The 21,045-nt window shown below is 40.1% G+C and overlaps 1 protein-coding gene across 5 annotated transcripts in view; it reads right to left on the bottom strand.

The window, feature by feature from the left end:
• The window catches only part of MOB2 (MOB kinase activator 2), a 97,836-nt gene that overhangs the window by 25,511 nt on the left and 51,280 nt on the right, over positions 1–21,045 (bottom strand). The window contains exon 1 of one of the 5 annotated variants that reach the window (XM_028734465.2): positions 8,209–8,425. The exons of the other annotated variants lie outside the window; for them this stretch is intronic. Within the exon in view, the coding sequence (XP_028590298.1) occupies positions 8,209–8,318 (110 nt within the window). The 5' untranslated portion in view covers positions 8,319–8,425. Of the gene's footprint in view, positions 1–8,208; positions 8,426–21,045 lie in introns of those variants that run through there. 5 annotated transcript variants of the gene reach the window in all.

The raw sequence follows: 21,045 nt of genomic DNA, 5'->3' as shown, positions 1-21,045 counted from the left end.
TTTGCCTTTTTTTTTGCCTATTCAGCCAGTCTGGAGAAATTGTTTTGGAGTTATTTGCAGCCATATGAATTTTTAAGGGCTCTAAATAATTTGGCATTATCAAGAAACTTGACTCAGCTCAGATCATTTATGAAACATTAATAGCACTGGGCCAAAAGTAGGTCTTTAGGGGGCCACTCTGCTTGCTTATCTTCACTTCAAGGTCAGTTTAATGCCTGCTTTTCAACCCAAATCCATATTTGGCAATACCTTTGTTAGGCCAACAAAAATGTCACAAAACACTGTGCTAGGTGGTAAAAAAATGTGAGGGGTTGGGTTGGGGGAGGAAAACTATAATAGTCCTAAGATGCCCATAACAAGAAATAGGCCCCATTTAAGGAATCATTAATATACCCCCCCCCCCCCCGCTGAGTGAAGAATGGAGCTGGGTTACACACAGTTGCTGATGAACGGGGGGGGGGGGGGCAATGTGACGTGTGAATCTATCTACAATGGAAAACTACTTTCAGAGTGTTCAAGGCTACAAGTCATCTCCAGATATGCCATAACATTCCAGGAATGAAGGCAGCTTTGTTGTTTAGAAGAAATACTATGCCATGGAATCTTTCACCTGGTCACTTCGCCCAACCAAGTGCCCTCCAGGTGTTTTGAACTACAGTTTCTATCATTCCCAACCACTGGACTATGGTGGCTTAGGTTGTTGGAGCTTAAGTTCAAAACATCTGGAGGGCACCAGGCTGGAGAAGGTCCCCTATATAAAAGTGCAATTGGCATGGACTATTTCATTAGTCAAAGGAAGGTGTATTGTGAGGAATGTACAGACACAAAGGGCACAACAGCTGCAATCAGCAATTCATAGCAATTTGACAGAGTGGGAAGCACAGATAGGAGAGTACAAAAGGATATGAATGAAGCAAGTACATGTTCACAGTTTGAAAACACTCTCACAGTTCATCAATCTACAGCAGTGTTTCCCAACCTTGTGCCTCCAGCTGTTTTTGAACTACAACTCCCATCATCCCTGACTAGCAAGACCAGTGGCAAGGGATGATGGGAATTGTAGTCCAAAAACAGCTGGAGGCACAAGGTTGGGAAACACTGATCTACAGAAATGCTCCCATGAGGATGAACGTTAGAAAATGTCACTAGGGGACTTTCCTTCATAATGGGCTAAGTGAGCTCCAGCTGCTTGGCTTCACTCCAAGGGGAGTTGTTCCCTAGTAGGTGGAGAGTGAAGGACACCACCAAAGAAGAGGGCAGGAAATGCCACCTGAATCATCTTGGCACCACAGGAACACCATGTTATTAATATTCCTGGTACCAGACTTGAATGTGACTTCTATTGTGAGGGTCTTCTTAAATCCACTAATAGTGCCTCTCTAGGCTATAAAGCAAAATATAAGTATTCTAAAATAAACTAAGCAAGCAAAAATAGTGCTATGCTGGAATGCAAAGATGACCACGTTCACCCACCACCATCAGTGGTGTGAGTTCACAGAACAGTCATTCCGCAAAGCTGAGCGCTTTTCTGAAGGATAAATATTTTTCAACACGGCACAACACGTCAGCTGAGTTCAATCAGTCTTATTTCTGTTTTAAGTTCCCTGGGGGGAAGGAACAGCAAAAGGTCTGTCTTTAGTTCAGACTTGCCTTGTCCTGCCAGAAAAGCCATATATGCATTAAAGTGCTCTGAGATGAAGAGATTTGGTTTCTGTTTTGAGGGAGTGGAGGAGAAACCAGGTATTTTCCACATTTGCTCACTTCAATGTGTCTCGCCCTCACTGAAAATAAAAGGGTCCTGCCCTGCCTGATGCCCTTTTTGTACTCTTTCAAATTAGAGATTATAATACCTTTTAACCTCTTAACTACTTTGTGTGTAGAATTTTCAGCACATAATGCCTTGCTAACAGTATGTCAAAATTCAGTCCATTACTGGAGCAAACAATAACATCTACACTAGAAGCTTGTTGGGACTGGCATTCAAAACACCATCAATTCTATCTGGTTCTAAGTTTTAACTGGTGAGTTGACTGGCAGGACAATGTTGTTCCATTAAATCCAATTCAGTGTTGAATGGTAACTGCAGTATACCTCTCTGCCTCATTCATAAGCACAAGGTCAAATTAAACCTATTTTGTTTCTGGACAAGCCACAGCAGATTTTAGAAATACTGCAGGAATGGCTAGAAGTACATGCATACAAATTACTGTGCAAGAAAGAGAGCCTCACTCCAAACTATTCTCATAATATAGCAAGATCTAAAAGTTCACTTTCCCCCTCTTTCAGCATGCTGCAAACTAACTTCTCCAAGTGGAATTTCAACATTCCTTTTCAACTGATTCAACAACATTGTAAACAGCAAGCATTTCTACACTTGGTAAATGGTTTCCATGTATGCACAAGTACGCTGGCATTTTCCTATGTACCCAGTGCTGCCCAGACTATAAGAACTAGGAACAAGGGTGACAGATCCCACACTTCTCTGCTCATACATTTAAGAAATCCTTCCATGTGTACTGTAATTAAAGAATATGCCTACCAGTTCTGCTATATATGTCACTATATACAAGTAGTTTGGCATAGTTTTAAAGATATAATTGTTTAACATTTTAAAACATGTTATGCTTATTAAAGCATGTTATACTTAAAGCATTAATAGGATCTGACGTTTCCCAAAAAGATTTGGACAAAAATTTTCTGCCAAGGCCAAAGGTTCTCTCAACAATTTAAAACCAGCTTTGTGAAAATCACTTTACACTAGTTTTCTTTTTAATCAATAGTTAACAAGGAACATGGGCTTCTATTGTTAAATTCAAAACTAAGCTTCAGCCTGCATCTTTAACAGGATTAGAAATATTCCCTTTCAATATAACTGACAACTGAACATTACACCTTGGATAAAATGATGTGACAAGCATATGTGACAATCGTAAGTACCATATTGATTCTCCTTTACACATCAGTATAACTCAAAAAATTGACTAAATTCATAATTTAAAAACAGAAGTTTTAGAGTCCTTGTCCATTCTTAAAGAAGTGACAGAGCATCTTTGAGAAACACTCACACACTCACTTTTATCACCATTAAAACATTTGGGTCAGGATTTCCCAAGTTCATGGAGCTGTACTCATAGAATCATAGAATCATAGAGTTGGAAGAGACCACAAGGGCCATCGAGTCCAACCCCCTGCCAAGCAGGAAACACCATCAGAGCACTCCTGACATATGGTTGTCAAGCCTCTGCTTAAAGACCTCCAAAGACGGAGACTCCACCACACTCCTTGGGAGCAAATTCCACTGTCGAACAGCTCTTACTGTCAGGAAGTTCTTCCTAATGTTTAGGTGGAATCTTCTTTCTTGTAGTTTGGATCCATTGCTCCGTGTCCGCTTCTCTGGAGCAGCAGAAAACAACCTTTCTCCCTCCTCTATGTGACATCCTTTTATATATTTGAACATGGCTATTAACCTCCTCTTCTCCAGGCTAAACATGCCCAGCTCCCTTAGCCGTTCCTCATAAGGCATCGTTTCCAGGCCTTTGACCATTTTGGTTGCCCTCCTCTGGACACGTTCCAGTTTGTGTACTCAAGTGTACCACACAGCCCTTATACTTTTTCCATCATGAGCACTAGAAGCAGAATCATGCAAAGTACCTACATAGATCCAGGTGTTCTTATGTAGTGTTATTTATTTAGTTGTTATTACATTCATATGTCACCTTTCCTCCAAGCAGTTGAAGGTTGCGTACATGGTGGTTCTCTCCATTTTATCCTCACAGTGATCCTGTAAATTAGGTTAGGCTAAGAGATGGTGACTGGCCCAAGGTAATCACAGTGAGCTCCATAGCTGAGTGGGGATTTGAACCCTGGTATCTCAACAGTTACTCTGGAGCACAATTTTTATTTTAAGCGCAGAATATACACATGCACTTTATCATCGACCAATCAGGTCGATGCTTAAACATTTCTGCCAGACAGGCCTGAATAAATGTTGCCTTTCTGCCAACCTTTTGCCAAGACCTAATGAGACAAATGCTACTTGATATATTTTGAATAAGACACAATCAGGTTTCAGTTTGAAGCATTTAAAAGACACTCAACTCAAGCTGCAGACAATAATTTGCTCTCCGTCAAATGTTTTCCCTGCTACACTATTTTAGTCAAATGGAAAGTTGGAGAAAAGAACAGAGCAAGACAAAAATAGTTCAGAGAGCTCCCAAATTGCCTTTTGCCCAGTAGTCTCCAACCCATCTTAAATTCTGCTTAAACAAGTTCCAAGATGATCTGTTTTCTAGCAATGTCTACAGAGTAGTTCATACTGTGATTAAGAAACTATTTTGCCGAAGCTTATAAAATTTGAACTTGGTCCATTAGAGATAAAAGTGGTCTAGTCTGCAAACAAAACATTGCTCAGAGCTAGTATGTGTAGTATTACACAACTGACTTGTTTATAAAAAGAAGCTGAACTTCTTATAAAAACATTTAATTTCTCTCTAGCACCTAACTGAAATTAGTTGCATTAGTTGCACTGTAAAATTGATGGAGATTGATAAGACGTTAATCAAAAGGATTGCCAGTTTAGTTATATTCAACCTAACAATTTATGGAATACACAATTCAAGGAAGCAAAATGTGTATCTTTTAGAGGAAAAAATGTCATTATCATGGTGTTGCAAATACACTCGGAAGAAATGTGTGCATGGTCAGGATCAACAGGGATTCTACTAGTCAGAGCTGGGATTCAGGGATCTACATAGCTCCCAGTTCCTTACCCATGGCTACTAATCTGATAGTAGTGACTCAGAATCCTTATTTAACTTTTCTACCATTCCTATGAAGTTAAATTCTAGGCCATATCTACATGCACAACTGAGTAAGTCACTGAGATGGCAATTTGCATGATATAAGGGCAGAATTTGGAGTATTGGGCCCTAGGATTCAGCCAAATCAACACTGTATACATTTAAATCAAATTGCACAAATGAACTTTCATGCTTTTGCTAGAAGTTGCAATACAATTAAAGAATATAAGGAGGAGCCATGACTAGAAAGTGAGCAGTCCCAATACTGTTTGCTTTTGTTTTACAAGCAAACTAACTCAAACATAAAAGGATCATGGGCTTGGTGGATATGATCCAGTTCACAAAGTGTGCCCATGAAACAGACTTCACATAAAATTCTCTCCAGAATAATGAACTTTCAGCAAAAGGAAATGCAACAACAGTAGACCTTGGAAATGGATTTTTAACAACTAGGAAGAAGCTTCACCAGATTGACCCTCCACACTAGATATTCTATGAAACCATGCACATGTGCACATGCTTCCTACCTAAACTGTTGGATGAGGAGACGATATATTATCAACAAAACTTACTGCTACCTGATGTACTGTAGCAATTCAAGTAAAGCAACATTTTAGTTTTTACACACACATGCACACCCCCTGATGACCTTTCCCCCAACTAAGTGGTAGTCAGGGAGACAGCAAAGAGGCAAACCAACCAAGGAGGTGGATAATTGTAAAAGGTGGTGCTACCTTTGTAAGAAAGCAAAGACTGCATAGGCTTCCTGAGAAACGTGGCAGCATTCCTATGGGAAAGCCAGGTGTGCCTGCTCCCTAATTCTCTCAGCAAACATTATAGCAAAAGCAGTTCTTTCCAGTTATGGCATGATGAATGGGCTACTGTTCTACTGAGTTTAGGTTCCACAGTCCTTAAAGTGAACTAGCTGACTAAAGCCTGGCAAATTGAAAGGACACTTTGAAATTATCACAGCCAACTTGCCAATTTTTAAAAAGACTATTCAGTCAGTTAAATTTGTTTTCATCCTTCTTGGCACAACCCTCTGTCACCTGCCACACACAAACCCATTATACAATCTAAAACTATCATTTATTTACCTTTCCTGAGCAGCCAATGTTGCCTTGTTCCTTCATGTCCCATTTCTATTCACCATTTTCAGTCATAGCCTATTTGCTCTAACAGAGCTATTAAACTCTTATATTAGTCAATCCTGCTGACTGATAATAATTACATGCAGAACAGGGTACTGCAAAGAGATGTGGAAAGATTTAATTGGTTATTTCCTTTCTTTGTTGGCACCATAGGTGAGTATCTGAATACATAAAGAGTAACTCATTTTAAATGAGATAAAAAATGGGTTCCCATGCTTGTTTGAAAAGTCAAAGGAACTAAGGAAATTCCCCTCAACTTCTCTTGAGTTTCATAAGAACTCTTGCTCAGGTCCATAATTTCCGATAAAGAGAAACACAAGCAAAGAACACAATTCTGCACCAAGTTAGCCCAAATTCTGTGTTTCTGTGACTTGGAATAAATTTTGCCAATTAAGCAAATAGGAAGATCTCTTGCTCTGCAAAATTTGTTATCCTCATCCTTAGCATGAAGAGAAGCAACAGTCTATACATGGCATTGAAGCCTTGCCTGTGACTCAGAAACTCTCACTGCCTTCTGAGATTTCATCAGACACCATCCACATGTTTTCACACGTAACTTCACAAACATAAGGCTGGGAAGTCTGGTTAGTTCTTGTCATTCCTTAATGACAGGTGGTATTCTTAGGAAGTTGGATTAAGGTTTTTCTGTGCTTCTGCAGAAACCCAGCACACAAACACCACCTTTTTCTTGTCCTCCTGCACAGCACACACCCAGAGCTTGCCATTTCCCAAGTTTATCATATCCTTATGCACCAGAGAGTAAGTACCAAGTGCCCCAAACAAGTTCAACTCTGGATTATTCATTGGGGGAGGGGGGCAAGACGAAACCTGTAAAATGAAATGCCGAAAGTGGCTTGCTCAATTATGTAAGTCTACCTGTAGCATGCATACGCACACACACTCACTCCCCACTTAGAAGAGTCCAGTAGTCACTAATGATAAAAATACTGCATTGTGACATCACTTTTTCCATCATTGTTAATTGCAGTTTGATTCAGCAAAAGATGGCAGCCAACGCTGTCAGGCAAGCCACAACTCCACCTCAAAATGTAGTAATTATATTTAACTTGCAGTGAGGTGATCATACTCACATACCATATCATTAGTGTTGTACTCACAACCTATGTTGCCATTGCTAATTGGCTAGTTCAGAGATTTCTTCATGAGCCAAGTACCCCACTTATGCAGTCTGGGTTTGTCACTTTCATGTCAATACCAGTGTTATCATTACAAATAACTGAAAAATGTAACTTACAAGAAAATGCATTTCAAATATATAATTTACCCCATGGACACAGATAAATACATGTCCATGACTTTTTTGTGGACAGCACAATCCAAGAAAGGAAGTGGGGGATAATATTCTGGTTGACAAACTGCCCCAAAACCTTCACCAAAACCAAGTTGTGATAAAATAATAAACTCATTCAGCGGATACTGATCTCTAACCACTTTATTTAACCATACATTCAAACTTAAATAAATGTTCATATTTGATTTAAGAACTACTTCTGCTGAAAGGTATTTTTATTTCTGTGGTAACATTTCTGGAAGTTACAATGGAAAAGTACACACCTCCTCGTCTGACCAAAATTCTTATTACAAAACTCTGGACCAAGAGCCTGATTAAACCTTATGACTGAACACATTAATGAACAAAAAATAAAAATAAAACAAATTATTTACCAAAATGACTTGTAACCCAATCATATGCATTTTCACTTTAAAATGAAGATGCCCATTGTGTTCAATGAGACTTACTCCACAGTTAAGCGTGCACAGAACTGCAGCCTTACTTAAGTAATTCTACCAGAAAACCCCACCATCAATTTGCATACATGAAGTTTACATTTCTTAGTTGAAGCCCAATAACATTTGAACAAAGGTGTTCAAGCACAGATGTGCATAGAGAATAAGAAGTTCCAAACATTTTGCTCTTTTGATTCTGAATTCTAAAATAGTGAATGCAGAAGTCAGAAAAATTGGGGCAAGACCAAGCCACTTAAACTATTGTTGTCTTTACTAAAATCCAACCTAAATTTATTAACACCCTAGCTCTAAATACACTGTTCTGCTTCACACGATCACCTGCAATCTTGCCTCATTTAAAATCAATTGTAGTTTTGCCACTGATGTCTATAAGGATCTGTCTGCACTCAAAGTGAATTAATAGCCGAACAAGCTACAGAATGAGAATGCGACATATGCTTCTTCTCTCCCCCATCACATCAAGAAGATTGTTTAAAATAAGTTATTACCTTAATACTTTGCCCACTGCCTGAAGAACCATTTTGCAGCTTAATCCAGTTTTGGGAGTTTGGGCAAGTACTGGTCTTTCGCCGCTGAGGTTACAATGATCCCCAACCATGTTGGAGAAAGACAAGAGAGAGAGAAAGTGAGGGGGAAAGGGGGGAAATTGGAAACTGCCAGTACAGACTCGCAACGCTTTACTAGTTCTCTCTCCTTGCCTCCTCAAAAAAACTAGTCCAACCACATTCACAGAGTTTACACAGCTTACTTCACTCTAACCCTTCCTCCCTCCTTCCCTCAGCCAATGAAAGAGCAGCAAAGGAAACCGGAAAAAAACCTAGGCTGGAAAAGACAAACAGCTGCTCCTTTTTACAAACTCCAAGTAAAAGCCAAGCCTGAGGAGTCAGTGCCAATAAGGAAGCATTTGAATTGGCCTTTTCAGACTGGCGCCGGCTGTGCAACAGGACAAGAGAAGTAGTGTGAGGGATAAGCAAGCTTTTTTCAAGCACCCTGTTACAGAGATACTGCATGAACAGAGGAGAGGAGGGAGCCCATTTACACTTCAATTTCTGTGATCTGTGAAGTACTGAACCTAGCAGACCATGTCCAATATCTCATAACACATACATGCCACCAGATAAGGCATGAACTCAATATAAAATTATATGTACATCTAGCTAGTCAAATTATGAGAGCGATAACTAATACATCGAAGTATGCTACAGTTTTGATGCAATATTCACAGCAAGTACTAATCATGAATCCCTCTCTCTCTCTCTCTCTCTCTCACACACACACACACACCCCAAGTGCCCAGTATGGAATCATAATTCATGAATGAAAAGCCTACTCTCATATTAGTTAGTGTTGAAGCTGAAATAAATCCAATTTAACTCAGAATTCGCTTTGCATTTTCAGAATCATGTCCATTGCTCATACTGATTATATTAATCCTGAAGATATGGTACCTTTCCCAGATGGTACCTGCCAAGTTTCCAGAACTGTAAGACTTTTGTTAAAGACTTGGTACATGTTCAGCCCAGCATGGAATTCACTCCTCCTTAACCACTAATGATGGTCAGCAGTAGCACCCTATAAACACTTGATTTAAGTAATCAGCATAAACAAGGTGGGGGGAGGTAGCAGTTTGCAGACATCAGCATAAACACATGTCATCCTCAAATACCAAGGGTGCATTCATACCAGCATGTAAGCGTTTTGCTGCTCAAACCAATACTGGACGTGTGCCTCTACAGCAGGGTCTAGGTCAAGTGAGAAGTTAGTTTCCACTAGATCTCTCAGTTTCAGGCATATCAGGAGAGGAGTAATGGAGTAAAGGTGCACCTAGTTCCGGAAACTGAAATAATAATACATGTTCTTCCCAGACAGGAGCAACTGGCTGGAGTAGTATTTCCAAATGAAGCATCTTCCAACTCTTATATGCAACACAGAAGCATTGGACAACCCCACTCCCCCATCCCTGGACAGTATTTAAAAAAGAAACAAACAAGGGAATAGTAATGGAGCTGGGAATTCTGGTCTAGAGAAGCAGTCAATGTTGAAGGAAGCAGGGGTCTCCAATTATATGCAGCATAAATCTAGTTTGCCCCAGGGGCAAACTGAATAAAGATAGGTCATGTTAAAGTGCTCAGATAGATTCCTTTTCCATATGGGTGGTTCCTTATGGTACCTTCTACTAGGCAGGACTGGTATGAGGGCCAGAGAGCGATGGGCTGCTTCACCTGCAATAAACAACGGGTGAAGCCACCAGCATGCTCTGGCCCTCATACCTCAGAGGTACCATGTGGGCAGGTGGCTTCTTTAAACTGCTCTGCTGACAGGTGTGCAGCTGACCATGCCTCAGAAGAGCAGTTTAACAAAGCCTCCACTCCAGCTTGTGTGACCTGGAGGTTTGTTCAGTTGAGAAGCAGGCTTCCTTAAACCACCCACTTCTCCTCTGATCAAGCCCCCCCCCCCCAATTTGGCTTGCAGAGGGGGGATGGGCCGCCTCTTCCTCCCGGGAGAAAGAGGTAACCCATCTGCCCTGCCGCCCCACCCATTATAAGGTGGCAGCGGCTAAGGCAGGTGCCTGAATGGAGCATTCACAGTCCTGACTCAGCTGCCTTAGCCGGGCTGGAAGGTGCTGGAGGAGGAGGCGGCTTTGGAAGAGGCAGAAGCTATGCATGGTGACGCCAACAGCCTTCATGGCAGGCAATTGCCTTCTTCCTTCCCGCATCCTTTCCAACATTGTAATATACCACCATTTTGAGATGCTTAGCTGGTGTTGTATTACGATGTAAGAAAGCAGGTATCGCCCAGCTCTACCTTCTGCTACTTTTTGAGCAAATAGGATGAAAAAAATAGTCTGTATCTTCCCTTTCATATGAAGCCAAGGAGACAGATCATGTGACTCATTTTCCACTTCAAGGGGGCTCATCTACTCCCAGTACAATTGGGGTGTTACTTCCATAAACAGAGATTTCATATATTGAATCTGCAATCTTGACTTCAACGCACTTACCAAGTAGGTGCATTTTCAAGGCCGTAGCAATAACAAACACTCTTCACATCAAAGCAGGAAGATAGCAAAATCCACAAACTTAAACCTAAAACTCAATTTACACACTTTGAAAGAATCCTATTGTGCACCATCACCTTTCTCCACATTTTTCCTTTTTCGCTTTAGATTTTGGCAAGTATGCTACAGTGGTACCTTGCAAGACGAATGCCTCGCAAGACAAAAAACTCGCTAGACGAAAGGTTTTTTTGTTTTTTGAGCTGCTTCGCAAGACGATTTTCCCTATGGGCTTCCTTCGCAAGACGGAAACGTCTTGCAAGTTTGTTTCCTTTTTCTTAACACCGTTAATACAGTTGCGACTTGACTTCGAGGAGCAACTCATAGAACGCGGTGTGGTAGCCTTTTTTGAGGTTTTTAAAGACTTTGGTAATTTTTGAAGCTTTTCCAAAACTTCCCGACACTGTGCTTCGCAAGACGAAAAAAATCGCAAGACGGCAAAACTCGCGGAACGAATTAATTTTGTCTTGCGAGGCACCACTGTACTATTGTTTTAAATTTAGTCAGTTGCAACATTCCAACTCCATTAAAGAAAGAAACTTGAAGTGCAATTTTAAGCAATAATTCGTCTACTTTTATATAGGCACTTTGTAACATGGAAGCGTTCAAAAAAATCATTAGAGACCATAGGCCCATTTAGATGTTAAGAAAATCACCACTAAATAAAGTACCTACACCATTTAAGTGGTGTATCATTTGGTTCACAGTACAAGTGCTTATTTGAGAGCATAACTGAAGTACCATATTTTTCACTTTATAAGACGCACATTTTCCCCTCCAAAAATTAAGGGGAAATGTGTGTGCATCTTATGGAGCGAATGCAGGCTCCTTGGCTTCAGCGATAGCAACGCGAAGCCTCCGGAGGTGCTGCGCCTTAGCTGAAGGGGCACCTACCAGTGCACACCGACCCCTCTCGCTCTCCAGGCTTCAAAGATAGCCGCCTGAAGCCTCCGGAGCATGGCGGGAGCTCCCGCTGTGCTCCAGAGGCTTCGGGTTGCCTTCACTGAAGGGTAGGTGCCCCTTCAGCTAAGGCGCAGCACCCCTTCAGCTAAGCGGGAGGAGAAATGGAAGGGGCTCCGTTTCTCCTGCCGCTTCGCTGAAGGGGCACTGCGCAGAGAGGGGAAGAATTTTTTCCCCTTGTTCTCCCCCTCTAAAACAAGATGCGTCCTATGGTCGGGTGCATCCTATAGAGCGAAAAATATGGTAATATTTTATCTTGAGATAATGGCAAAATATGCAAGGCTGTTAACTGGAAGGTTAATATGATAGTGTTGTTTTCACAACCTGCTTGTTCAGGTTCTGCCACTTCATTTCCCACACACACATCCTAAGCTTACCCATTTGCTCCTTCAGGGTATTAAGCTCTACAGTTGTTCCTAAATCCTTTACTATCCTGTGGCTAAGTAAAGGAAGGAAAACCCGTGTTAAAGTTGAGAGTGATGCACTGTAAGCATAGGCATCCCTATTTTGTGTCAACAGCAGGAGTGCTGTCAGAAATTCATGCATGTTGGAAATCCCTTTGCTTAGCCGTTTACACACAGACATAATATCAAGTACAACATGATGAAAAACTTTCCCGACAGTTTAGATGCATTGCTATACCAAATACAGCAGGAGCTTTGTTTAATTTCAACAATGACAACCTATTCAACAGCAAGGAAATATTAATAAGCAACAACACTTTGAGAGTTTACAAAACCACTTTATTTTTATGGCCACAGAAAGAGGCAAATAAATAGCTAATTGAGCAACCGTTTGTTAACCAAGTATTCAGTGAGCACCACAGAGAATATTAGTATCAGGAGACCTGAAGAAAAATGTTCAAAAAAGCAATTCTGCCTCAAAATTAAAGTGAATCGAGTTCTTTTTTCTGACTAAGAATACAGTGCAGCATTTGAGACAAACAAAAGTTTGCAGGGTTTAACTGCAAAGTCAATTTAATTTAACTTGCAACCTATTCATACAGTGTGTCCCTGCCTAACATAATGAATGTCTTGATACTGCTAATTGCCCTTTTCTTTTTTCACTTCATCGTGCTTGTTGTACTACTGCCCAACCAAACATGCCTGCTAAATATTTTAGACTTCTGAAACTGCTGAAATACTATTCTTACTTAAGCTTCTACTCAGGGCTTTCACTGAAAAAATGCTGCAGGCTTCAAGCTTGCAGGAAGTAAATAGTGAAAACAATTTACACAAAATTACAGTACTGAGAAAGTTGTCTGTCCTGTCCAAAGACTGAAGTATACTGAACAACAAATGCCTGAAGGTGTTGAAGACCATTGTCTGTCACAGCTACCATATTTGGCTTTTTAAAAAAATGCATTCACTCCCCTGCCTGATGGATGCTGACTCATAATTCGGGAGAGCTGTGCCTCCTTTTCCTGTCTGAAACTGGTACTTTAGGCCCCCCAAAATATCCATTTTTAAAAAGTGTGAAGGCATTCAGCTCATTTTTCAATCTCTATGTCACATCTTGTAGCAGCAGCTTTTCCTAATGGAGGACCTGGAGGTCTCCTTCTGCACGCAGAGCAGGTGCTGGAATGGGGGGGCGGGGGCGGGGAGCACACTCCAGGTGTCATGGGAGGACTCCAACACCTTTTAGGTGATGGGGGGGGCATTAAATTTGCTTTAGTAGGTGCTCACCATATCACAATATCACTTTGAAATTCTGTTCTTGAACGGAAGTGTTGACACAACTAAACACATATTGAAACCACAGTAATTCTGAGCCCAAAAGAAACAGGAGAAATTCTTGTATCATCCACTTCTAGTAATAAGAAAGGCTACTTAGTAGCGAAAGCAGATGGGATGCAGCAGCAGCAGCAGCAGCACAAAATATCAAACTTTTAAATAAGCATACTCTCAAAAACAGCAGACAAGTTAATCTAGTTCTTCATTACTATAACAGATTCCTCCCACAATTCAAGTGCACGTCTTGCAAAGCACTGAGGCAATGCAGACAGCAGTTCCTGGGTGGCTCGTTACTTATGATGCAATTTCTTTTCAGGCTCTGCCCACTCAAGCACAATTTCTTCATACGCCTTTAGCCATAGCTAAGCACTTGGGGAAGGAGATAATTATTTTGATTGATTACTACTGGTGCATAATACTCATTCATTGCTAGTATATAAAGATATTTAAAGGACTTGTATTATTATTGTATTTGCTTTTTACTGCTCAAGGTGGTGTATGTGGCTCCCCCTCTCCTCCTTTAATCCCCACAACAACCCTGTGAGGTAGGTTAGGTTGAGAGCCAGCGACAGGTCCAAGGTCACTCGGTCAGCTTCACAGCTGAGTGGTGATTTGAACCTCGGGTCTCCCACTCCCACCTTGGTCCAACGCTCTAACTACTACACCAGCTCTCAATACTGAGAATTAGTAATACTGGTAGAAGAGGAGTATTACTGACTACTCCTCATCAAAAAGCTGCGGGGTGCATATTTTAGCCACCATTTAGCACATTTGCTACTTATGCAATGTTAATGTCAGGACATAATATAATAAAATAAATAAATTATTATTAATAATAATAATAATAATAATAATAATAATAATAATAATAATAATAATATATTTATACCCCGCCCATCTGGCTGGGCTTCCCCAGCCACTCTGGGCGGCTTCCCCAAAAAGATTTAAAATACTGTACTACATCAAACATTAAAAGCCTCCCTAAACAGGGCTGCCTTCAGATGTCTTCTAAAAGTCTGGTAGTTGTTGTTCTCTTTGACATCTGTTGGGAGGGCATTCCACAGGGAGGGCGCCACTACCGAGAAGGCCCTCTGCCTGGTTCCCTGTAACTTGGCTTCTCCCAGTGAGGAAACCGCCAGAAGGCCCTCGGTGCTGGACCTCAGTGTCCGGGTAGAACGATGGGGGGGAGACGCTCCTTCAGATATACACGTGTGTGTTTGTGTGTTCACACACCTCAATCCTTGAAGTTGAAATGCATTGCCAAGCAATGCAACCCATCTAAAAGGAAAGCACTGAACTTTGCTCCTAGAGCCCTAATCTTAGATCTTAGTAGACACCTCAGGAGTAGTATATGTGTTCCTGCATACAAGTGGATAAATCTTACATGACTCTTTTATCCTATTTGCATTGTTGTATACAAAATTGGGAAGGGTAGCTTCATATTCCTAAGGTAAAACCTGTTTAGACAGGATTCTTGTGCCAGCATGTCTGCAAAGCAAGCAGAAAGCTACAGGAAAGGCTTAAGAACCTCAGACAATGACCTACTTACCACTAATGCATGCCAGAAAGGTTAGTTGTACTGAACAGTTGATAAGGAAGTGCTCAGGCTTGCAGTTTCAGGGCTAAGTTCTCATGCCTGACATGCTGTGGATTTTTCAGTCCCATTTAGTAGCTCAACAAAATTATTTTCAAATATGAAAAATACTAAGTATTAAAACTTTGTTTTAAGAATAATGTATGCTTTCTGAATATCTCTCTCTCACACATGAAATCCTTAATACTGCTTCATTCATAAGAGGCATATACCATTCATACTGATCAGTACATAGAGCAAGATTGGTTAATATAAATTATGATGTTCCACAGGTAAAATACAATGTTGGAATAATAAACTTGTAACAATGGATAATAAGCAGGAAGCTACAAATAAATGAAAACAACCAGGGCTCTTGCATGTTTTGCTACTCAAAAATACAAGAAGAGATAGCAACTGGTTATCTATTGTAGTTGCAGTCTAGAAGAAGGTTGAATAAATTTTCCTTTACTTTAAACATGAACAGAGACAGTATTATTTCTAATGGAATTTATTTTTATTGAGATTGGTTTAAGTCATGACTTAAACCAGACTTGAAGAGCTTCAACAGGCAGTAAATCTAGACGCCAAGAGCTAATCCACCATTTAACTGATATCACATTTAAGAATCTGTTTTCTTATGGATAGGTGTTGTTCAACATTCACTTCCAACTATTGACAGATTTCAGACCACTTTCCTTCTCCTGTTTTCTTTGACTTGGTTAAAATCCTTCTTTGAATTCTATCAAATACCTTTCCATTAGTTAAGAAGAATGTGTACCAAGGCAGGAAGCTCAAATACTGTCTGCATTTTAATTGCATTTAGTTGCATTTTAATATTCCTGCTTCTTTGATACACTTTGGAATCATATTAGTCCTGGCTGCCATACCACTGTATGATGAAGTCATACTCAGAGCTTCAATAACTTCTAAATCCTTCTAAACCACCCCCGTATTTTGTGTAACTTCAGAATCTTAGAGTTGGAAGGGACCTGAGGGTCATCTAGTCCAACCTCCTGCAATGCAGGAATCTCAGCTAAAGCATCCAAGAGAGATGGCCATCCAACCTCTGCTTTAACTACCGTAGTTTACATTTTTCTACTTGTACTTGACTATTTTTGCCAAGACATGCAGAACTGTGTTCGCAGCTTGCTCACTACCATGTGTATGAATTGCATGTTTCAGATCAGAAGATCATTTAAGAGCTACTCATGAATCTATCTTTGCAGTGCACTGTCATATTACATGCTGTCTGTCACCATTTCAAATCTGTTGAACATTTACAGGTGGATTTACTTGCTCAGTTGCTAAAATAGCTTTGCACATGTATCTATAAACTCCTTCCACGTGTGCCTCTATGGCCCAGTTCAGGCAATTCATCATTTATTACGTTATGATCAAACTTGTGTCCTTACGCGCCCTCCTCCTATCACACATATGCTATAGGTGAAAAATTTCAGGGTTTGTTAAATCAAGGTATCCCTTTATATCAAGAGGAACTGTAGTTTCATCTTGGTCTATCCTGGTTTCAGATCCTAGATTGTAGATCGAGATTAGACTATAGTTTCATAATTCAGATGTAATGGAAATCATGGTAAGGAGGGAAAGTAAGGAACCAGAGTTATGAGGGGGGAGCCTTAATCATAGTATACTTTTAATAAAAGTAATGTGCAAGATTATACAGTGGTACCTCGAGTTAAGAACTTAATTCGTTCTGGAGGTCCGTTCTTAACCTGAAACTGTTCTTAACCTGAAGCACCACTTTAGCTAATGGGCCTCCTGCTGCCGCACCGCCAAAGCACGATTTCTGTTCTCATCCTGAAGCAAAGTTCTTAACCTGAAGCACTATTTCTGGGTTAGCGGAGTCTGTAACCTGAGGCGTATGTAACCTGAAGCGTATGTAACCTGAGGTACCACTGTAATATGAGTGAAAGTGTGGATGACAATTTCTCTTACAAACTTCTCAGACTGAGCATTTTTGTTTCCTATCACTGCTCCATTTCCTACCATCAATCTAAACTAAAAACTGAGCCTAGATTATAGTCTAAAACCCACAAATTGCATTTGGCCACATTTTCGTTCTTCCTCATTTTAGCCTCAGGATAATCATCTCAGAAGTGAAAAAAAAAGAAAATTGCTAAAAGGAGTTCTTAAAAGAAAAAGCTAAAGTATTTGAACACAATTATTTGAACCTAACAACGTAACAAAATTTTCCTAGTTCACTGCATTGCTCTGAGCTGGCTTCAATATGTTTCTAAGACAACCAAGTGGAATTTAGCAGTTCACAATAACAGTGATCTATTTCTCCGGAGCCTAAATGAACTAGCTGAAAACTGAAGCCAATCAACCAGATATTGCATTTACATTTATACCAGAAGAGGTTTATAGTTTCTTTGGTTTCTGGCTGAGCCAGAAGTTCTCAACAGAGATTCTTTGGATGAAATTGGGGACATTTTTTTTGGGGGGGGGGGGGAGAATTACTTCATCACTTTTTAAAGCCACTGCTACTTGTTTTGAGGTAGCAGCAGGTACATTATCAGGTAAGTACAGTGGTACCTCGGGTTAAGAACTTAATTCGTTCTGGAGGTCCACTCTTAACCTGAAACTGTTCTTAATCTGAAGCACCACTTTAGCTAATGGGGCCTCCCACTGCCACCGCCGCGTGATTTCTGTTCTCATTCTGAAGCAAAGTTCTTAACCCGAGGTACTATTTCTGGGTTAGCGGAGTCTGTAACCTGAAGCGTCTGTAACCAAAAGTACCACTGTATTGTTCAAAAGGGTCCTGGGAAAAGTGTGCCCATCTAGCAGATACTATTTTGCAAACCAAATAACCTGAAATAATACTGTGACATGAAACATAGCGGAACCTGCAACAAAATGCTGCAGTGTGCATCACTTTTGTCCAGTGTTCCAATCAACTATGCCCTGTCACAAAACCTCATTCCATTCCTCACCCACTAAATTGTTTCTGCCCACCCCCGATCTACCAACAGGGCAGTATACAAATTTAATAAATGATAATTTATTAAGTAACAGTAATAATAAAACATTTGTAGCTATTGATGGTGTTCATTCCTCACTTTGGGGTCCCATTTTTGTACTAGATTTTTAAATTTATCTATTATATGTAGGGGGTGCTATTTTGGATACATAACCCTTAGAATGCACACCTGAAAACCAGAGAGAACAAGGGGTTGCTGCTGCAATCTATCTATCTATCTATCTATCTATCTATCTATCTATCATCTATCTATCTATCTATCTATCTATCTATCTATCTATCTATCTATAGCATACTCCTCTCTCTTCATGAGCTATGGTTCCAATACTTCACAGGGAAGATGACGGTTAAGCCAGTTTATATCAGTGGTGTAGATATATTTTCAGCACTCCCCTCTCGATTCAACTTCACATATTCAGTTTTCAACAAGATTCAAGTGCTAATATAGTTTGATATTACCAAGTACTTGCCTCTGTCCCCAAGATAGCTGGGGGGGCGGGGGCGGGGAGAGGAGAGAGAGAGAGAGAGAGAGAGAGAGAGAGAGAGAGAGAGAGAAAACACAGCTGTGGACAACCCAAATCCAAATTTTGCATTTGATAAGCATTAAACTGCAGTCACACCTAAAACCAATCAAACCAGCTAATTATTAGCCTACCCCCAGCTAAATATTTGCTAAAATGGTTTCATCTTTCAGAAGAGAGGCCAAAGTGCTTGAGAATGTAGGAGAACAATTCCTTTATTACAATTGCCAGTGTGCACTATATCCCTAGACAGAGAAGTCCAGAATAATGGAAACTAATATATTTCTCAATATGATTTTTTTTTCCTTTGCAAGAAAACACAATTGACATTCTTTTCAAATATGCCAGGGACATGAAAATTACCACACCAAATTAAGATTACAACACAGCTAATTTAAGCCAATATCATTTATCATGATTTGATTAAGTGTCTGTTGGGAGTAGTGGCTACATTTGTTAAAGCACAGCAGTATCACAAACTGATCATTGCCCAAGTCAGAGAAGTGGCAGAATACAATTGTCTGTGCACAGATGCCAACTCCAGATGTTTGCAAAGTATAGAAAGACAATGCATTGCATATTTCTTGCTGCTTTTGGCATGTGCTAACCAACACTTCATGGGAATCTGCTTTCCTACTTGTGCACAATTCTAATAACCAACAACCACTTTTAAATTTGTATTAACTAAACATGCACATAAATCACAGAAAACTGTGTGTTAGAGTTCCACTTCAGCAGATGGTTCAGACAATAGTTTAGCGTTACAAGAATGAACCACAGTTTGGACTCACATGCGTCTCCCTCCATTCTCAAGTGTTCACAATTCAGATGTTTTCACTTCCATTTAAACCCTCAAAATAAATAAATAATAAATGTTAGCTTACCAGATCAAAATGATCCTACATACTCATGGACACAGTGCTATTCGACACTCAGCACTTCTGCATATATGTTGAAACCACAATACACTGCAGCAGTTATTTGTAATGGAAATTGTTACATCAGCTGCAATGACCAGTAAGTAGTCTTGACATCCAGTATGTGTAGTAGGAAGGTGGATTTCCATAATAAAGAAATAAAATTTGCTTCCTCCATAGTACTATTTCCATCTGAAAAAAGTGAAAGCCCAAGAACAAAAGGCTACTCATTATTTGTGGGCGGCTGGTCATCAGCAAGTGCCCTCAGACATAACAGAGGTGACAACAGCAGCATTGTTTGGAGCACATTGCTATTATAAATAGCCAGCACATGATGTAATGTTAAAGAGGTTTACTGCTATGGATTTCAGATTTGGTGTATTTGCTTTCACTAGTAAGTTCAAAATTTGCATTAAAAGAGCTAGTCTGACTAGTTTTAAATCAGGAGCGCAATAAACGGCATTGCCTTTTAACTTGGCAGTTATTGGAGTCATGCTGAAACAATATGAAAGAGCACCATTCACTTTCTTAACCCTTTCCCACATTTTAAAGAAGGCAATAAAAGCTTTCAAATGCAGATACCTTATAAACAGAATGCTATAGTTTGAGGAGAGTGAATTGAGAATATAAATGTTTCCTGGTAATATGGATTATTTTGCAGTTTGCACACCAATAGCTAAGAGTACAGTGGATCTTTAATCTTTAACCCTTTTGCCTAGAGGTAAGGTTCATTTAACTCAATGGGACTTAGTTCTGAGTAGACATGCATAGGATTGTCTAGTTAGCAGAACAGGATCAGTTCTATCTGAAAGGGTTGGGAGCATTTTACTCAATAGTCTATTCTATTCTATTGAATAGAACGTAAGGAATCAAAAAATGCATTCGTTGCAATTTCAGCTGCATGTCCCACCACAAAAGCACCCATACTTCATGATTTAGGGGTGTTAATAATAGAGATCTCCTTAATTCAAAGGAAAAGGTGTTGGTTTATAACTGAACTCCACATAGCTGGAGGTAGAAATGGTTCATATGTTGAAAATCCAGGGAAGCTGACACAGAATGTTCAGAACCCACAAGACAAACAAACATCACAAGACAAATGAATTCTGAATTGCTATGCATCAAAGTCTCTGAGGTTTACCAAGAAAAGTGCCTAAGTATAACAGTAAGCAAATTACTGCGATAATGACCTTCATGGTATAGGAAAATCTGCAGTGTAAATAAACACTTAAGAACAGTTGCAAATGAGAAGCCAAGCTGGAGAGCACAATGATACCAAGGACAAGGAGAACAGGGAGTACAGCAATTCATGCTTCAACCTTGAAGATGTAAAAGCATGAGAAGAAAGCCTGTGAACAGATACTTATGTGCTAATGTATGACTAGTAAATCTCCTCTAGGCAAATAGCAAGGAAAGCATTTCAAACTTTTTTTCCCTTTTAGACAGCTAACAGCCTAGGGTCTGAGTGAGCAGGCAAGCTAGTAACATTTGTGGGTTACTTGCAGCGCCTGAAGGCTACTTTCCTCAAGCCCTAAACTCCCATTTCCTCTAAGAATCTATTCTCA

This window comes from Podarcis muralis, chromosome 1 (assembly GCF_964188315.1).
Source record: "Podarcis muralis chromosome 1, rPodMur119.hap1.1, whole genome shotgun sequence".
In the NCBI taxonomy this organism is placed as follows: Eukaryota; Metazoa; Chordata; class Lepidosauria; order Squamata; family Lacertidae; genus Podarcis; species Podarcis muralis.
The sequence above is the reverse complement of the archived record's forward strand: the minus strand, read 5'-3'. Positions and strand labels throughout refer to the sequence as shown.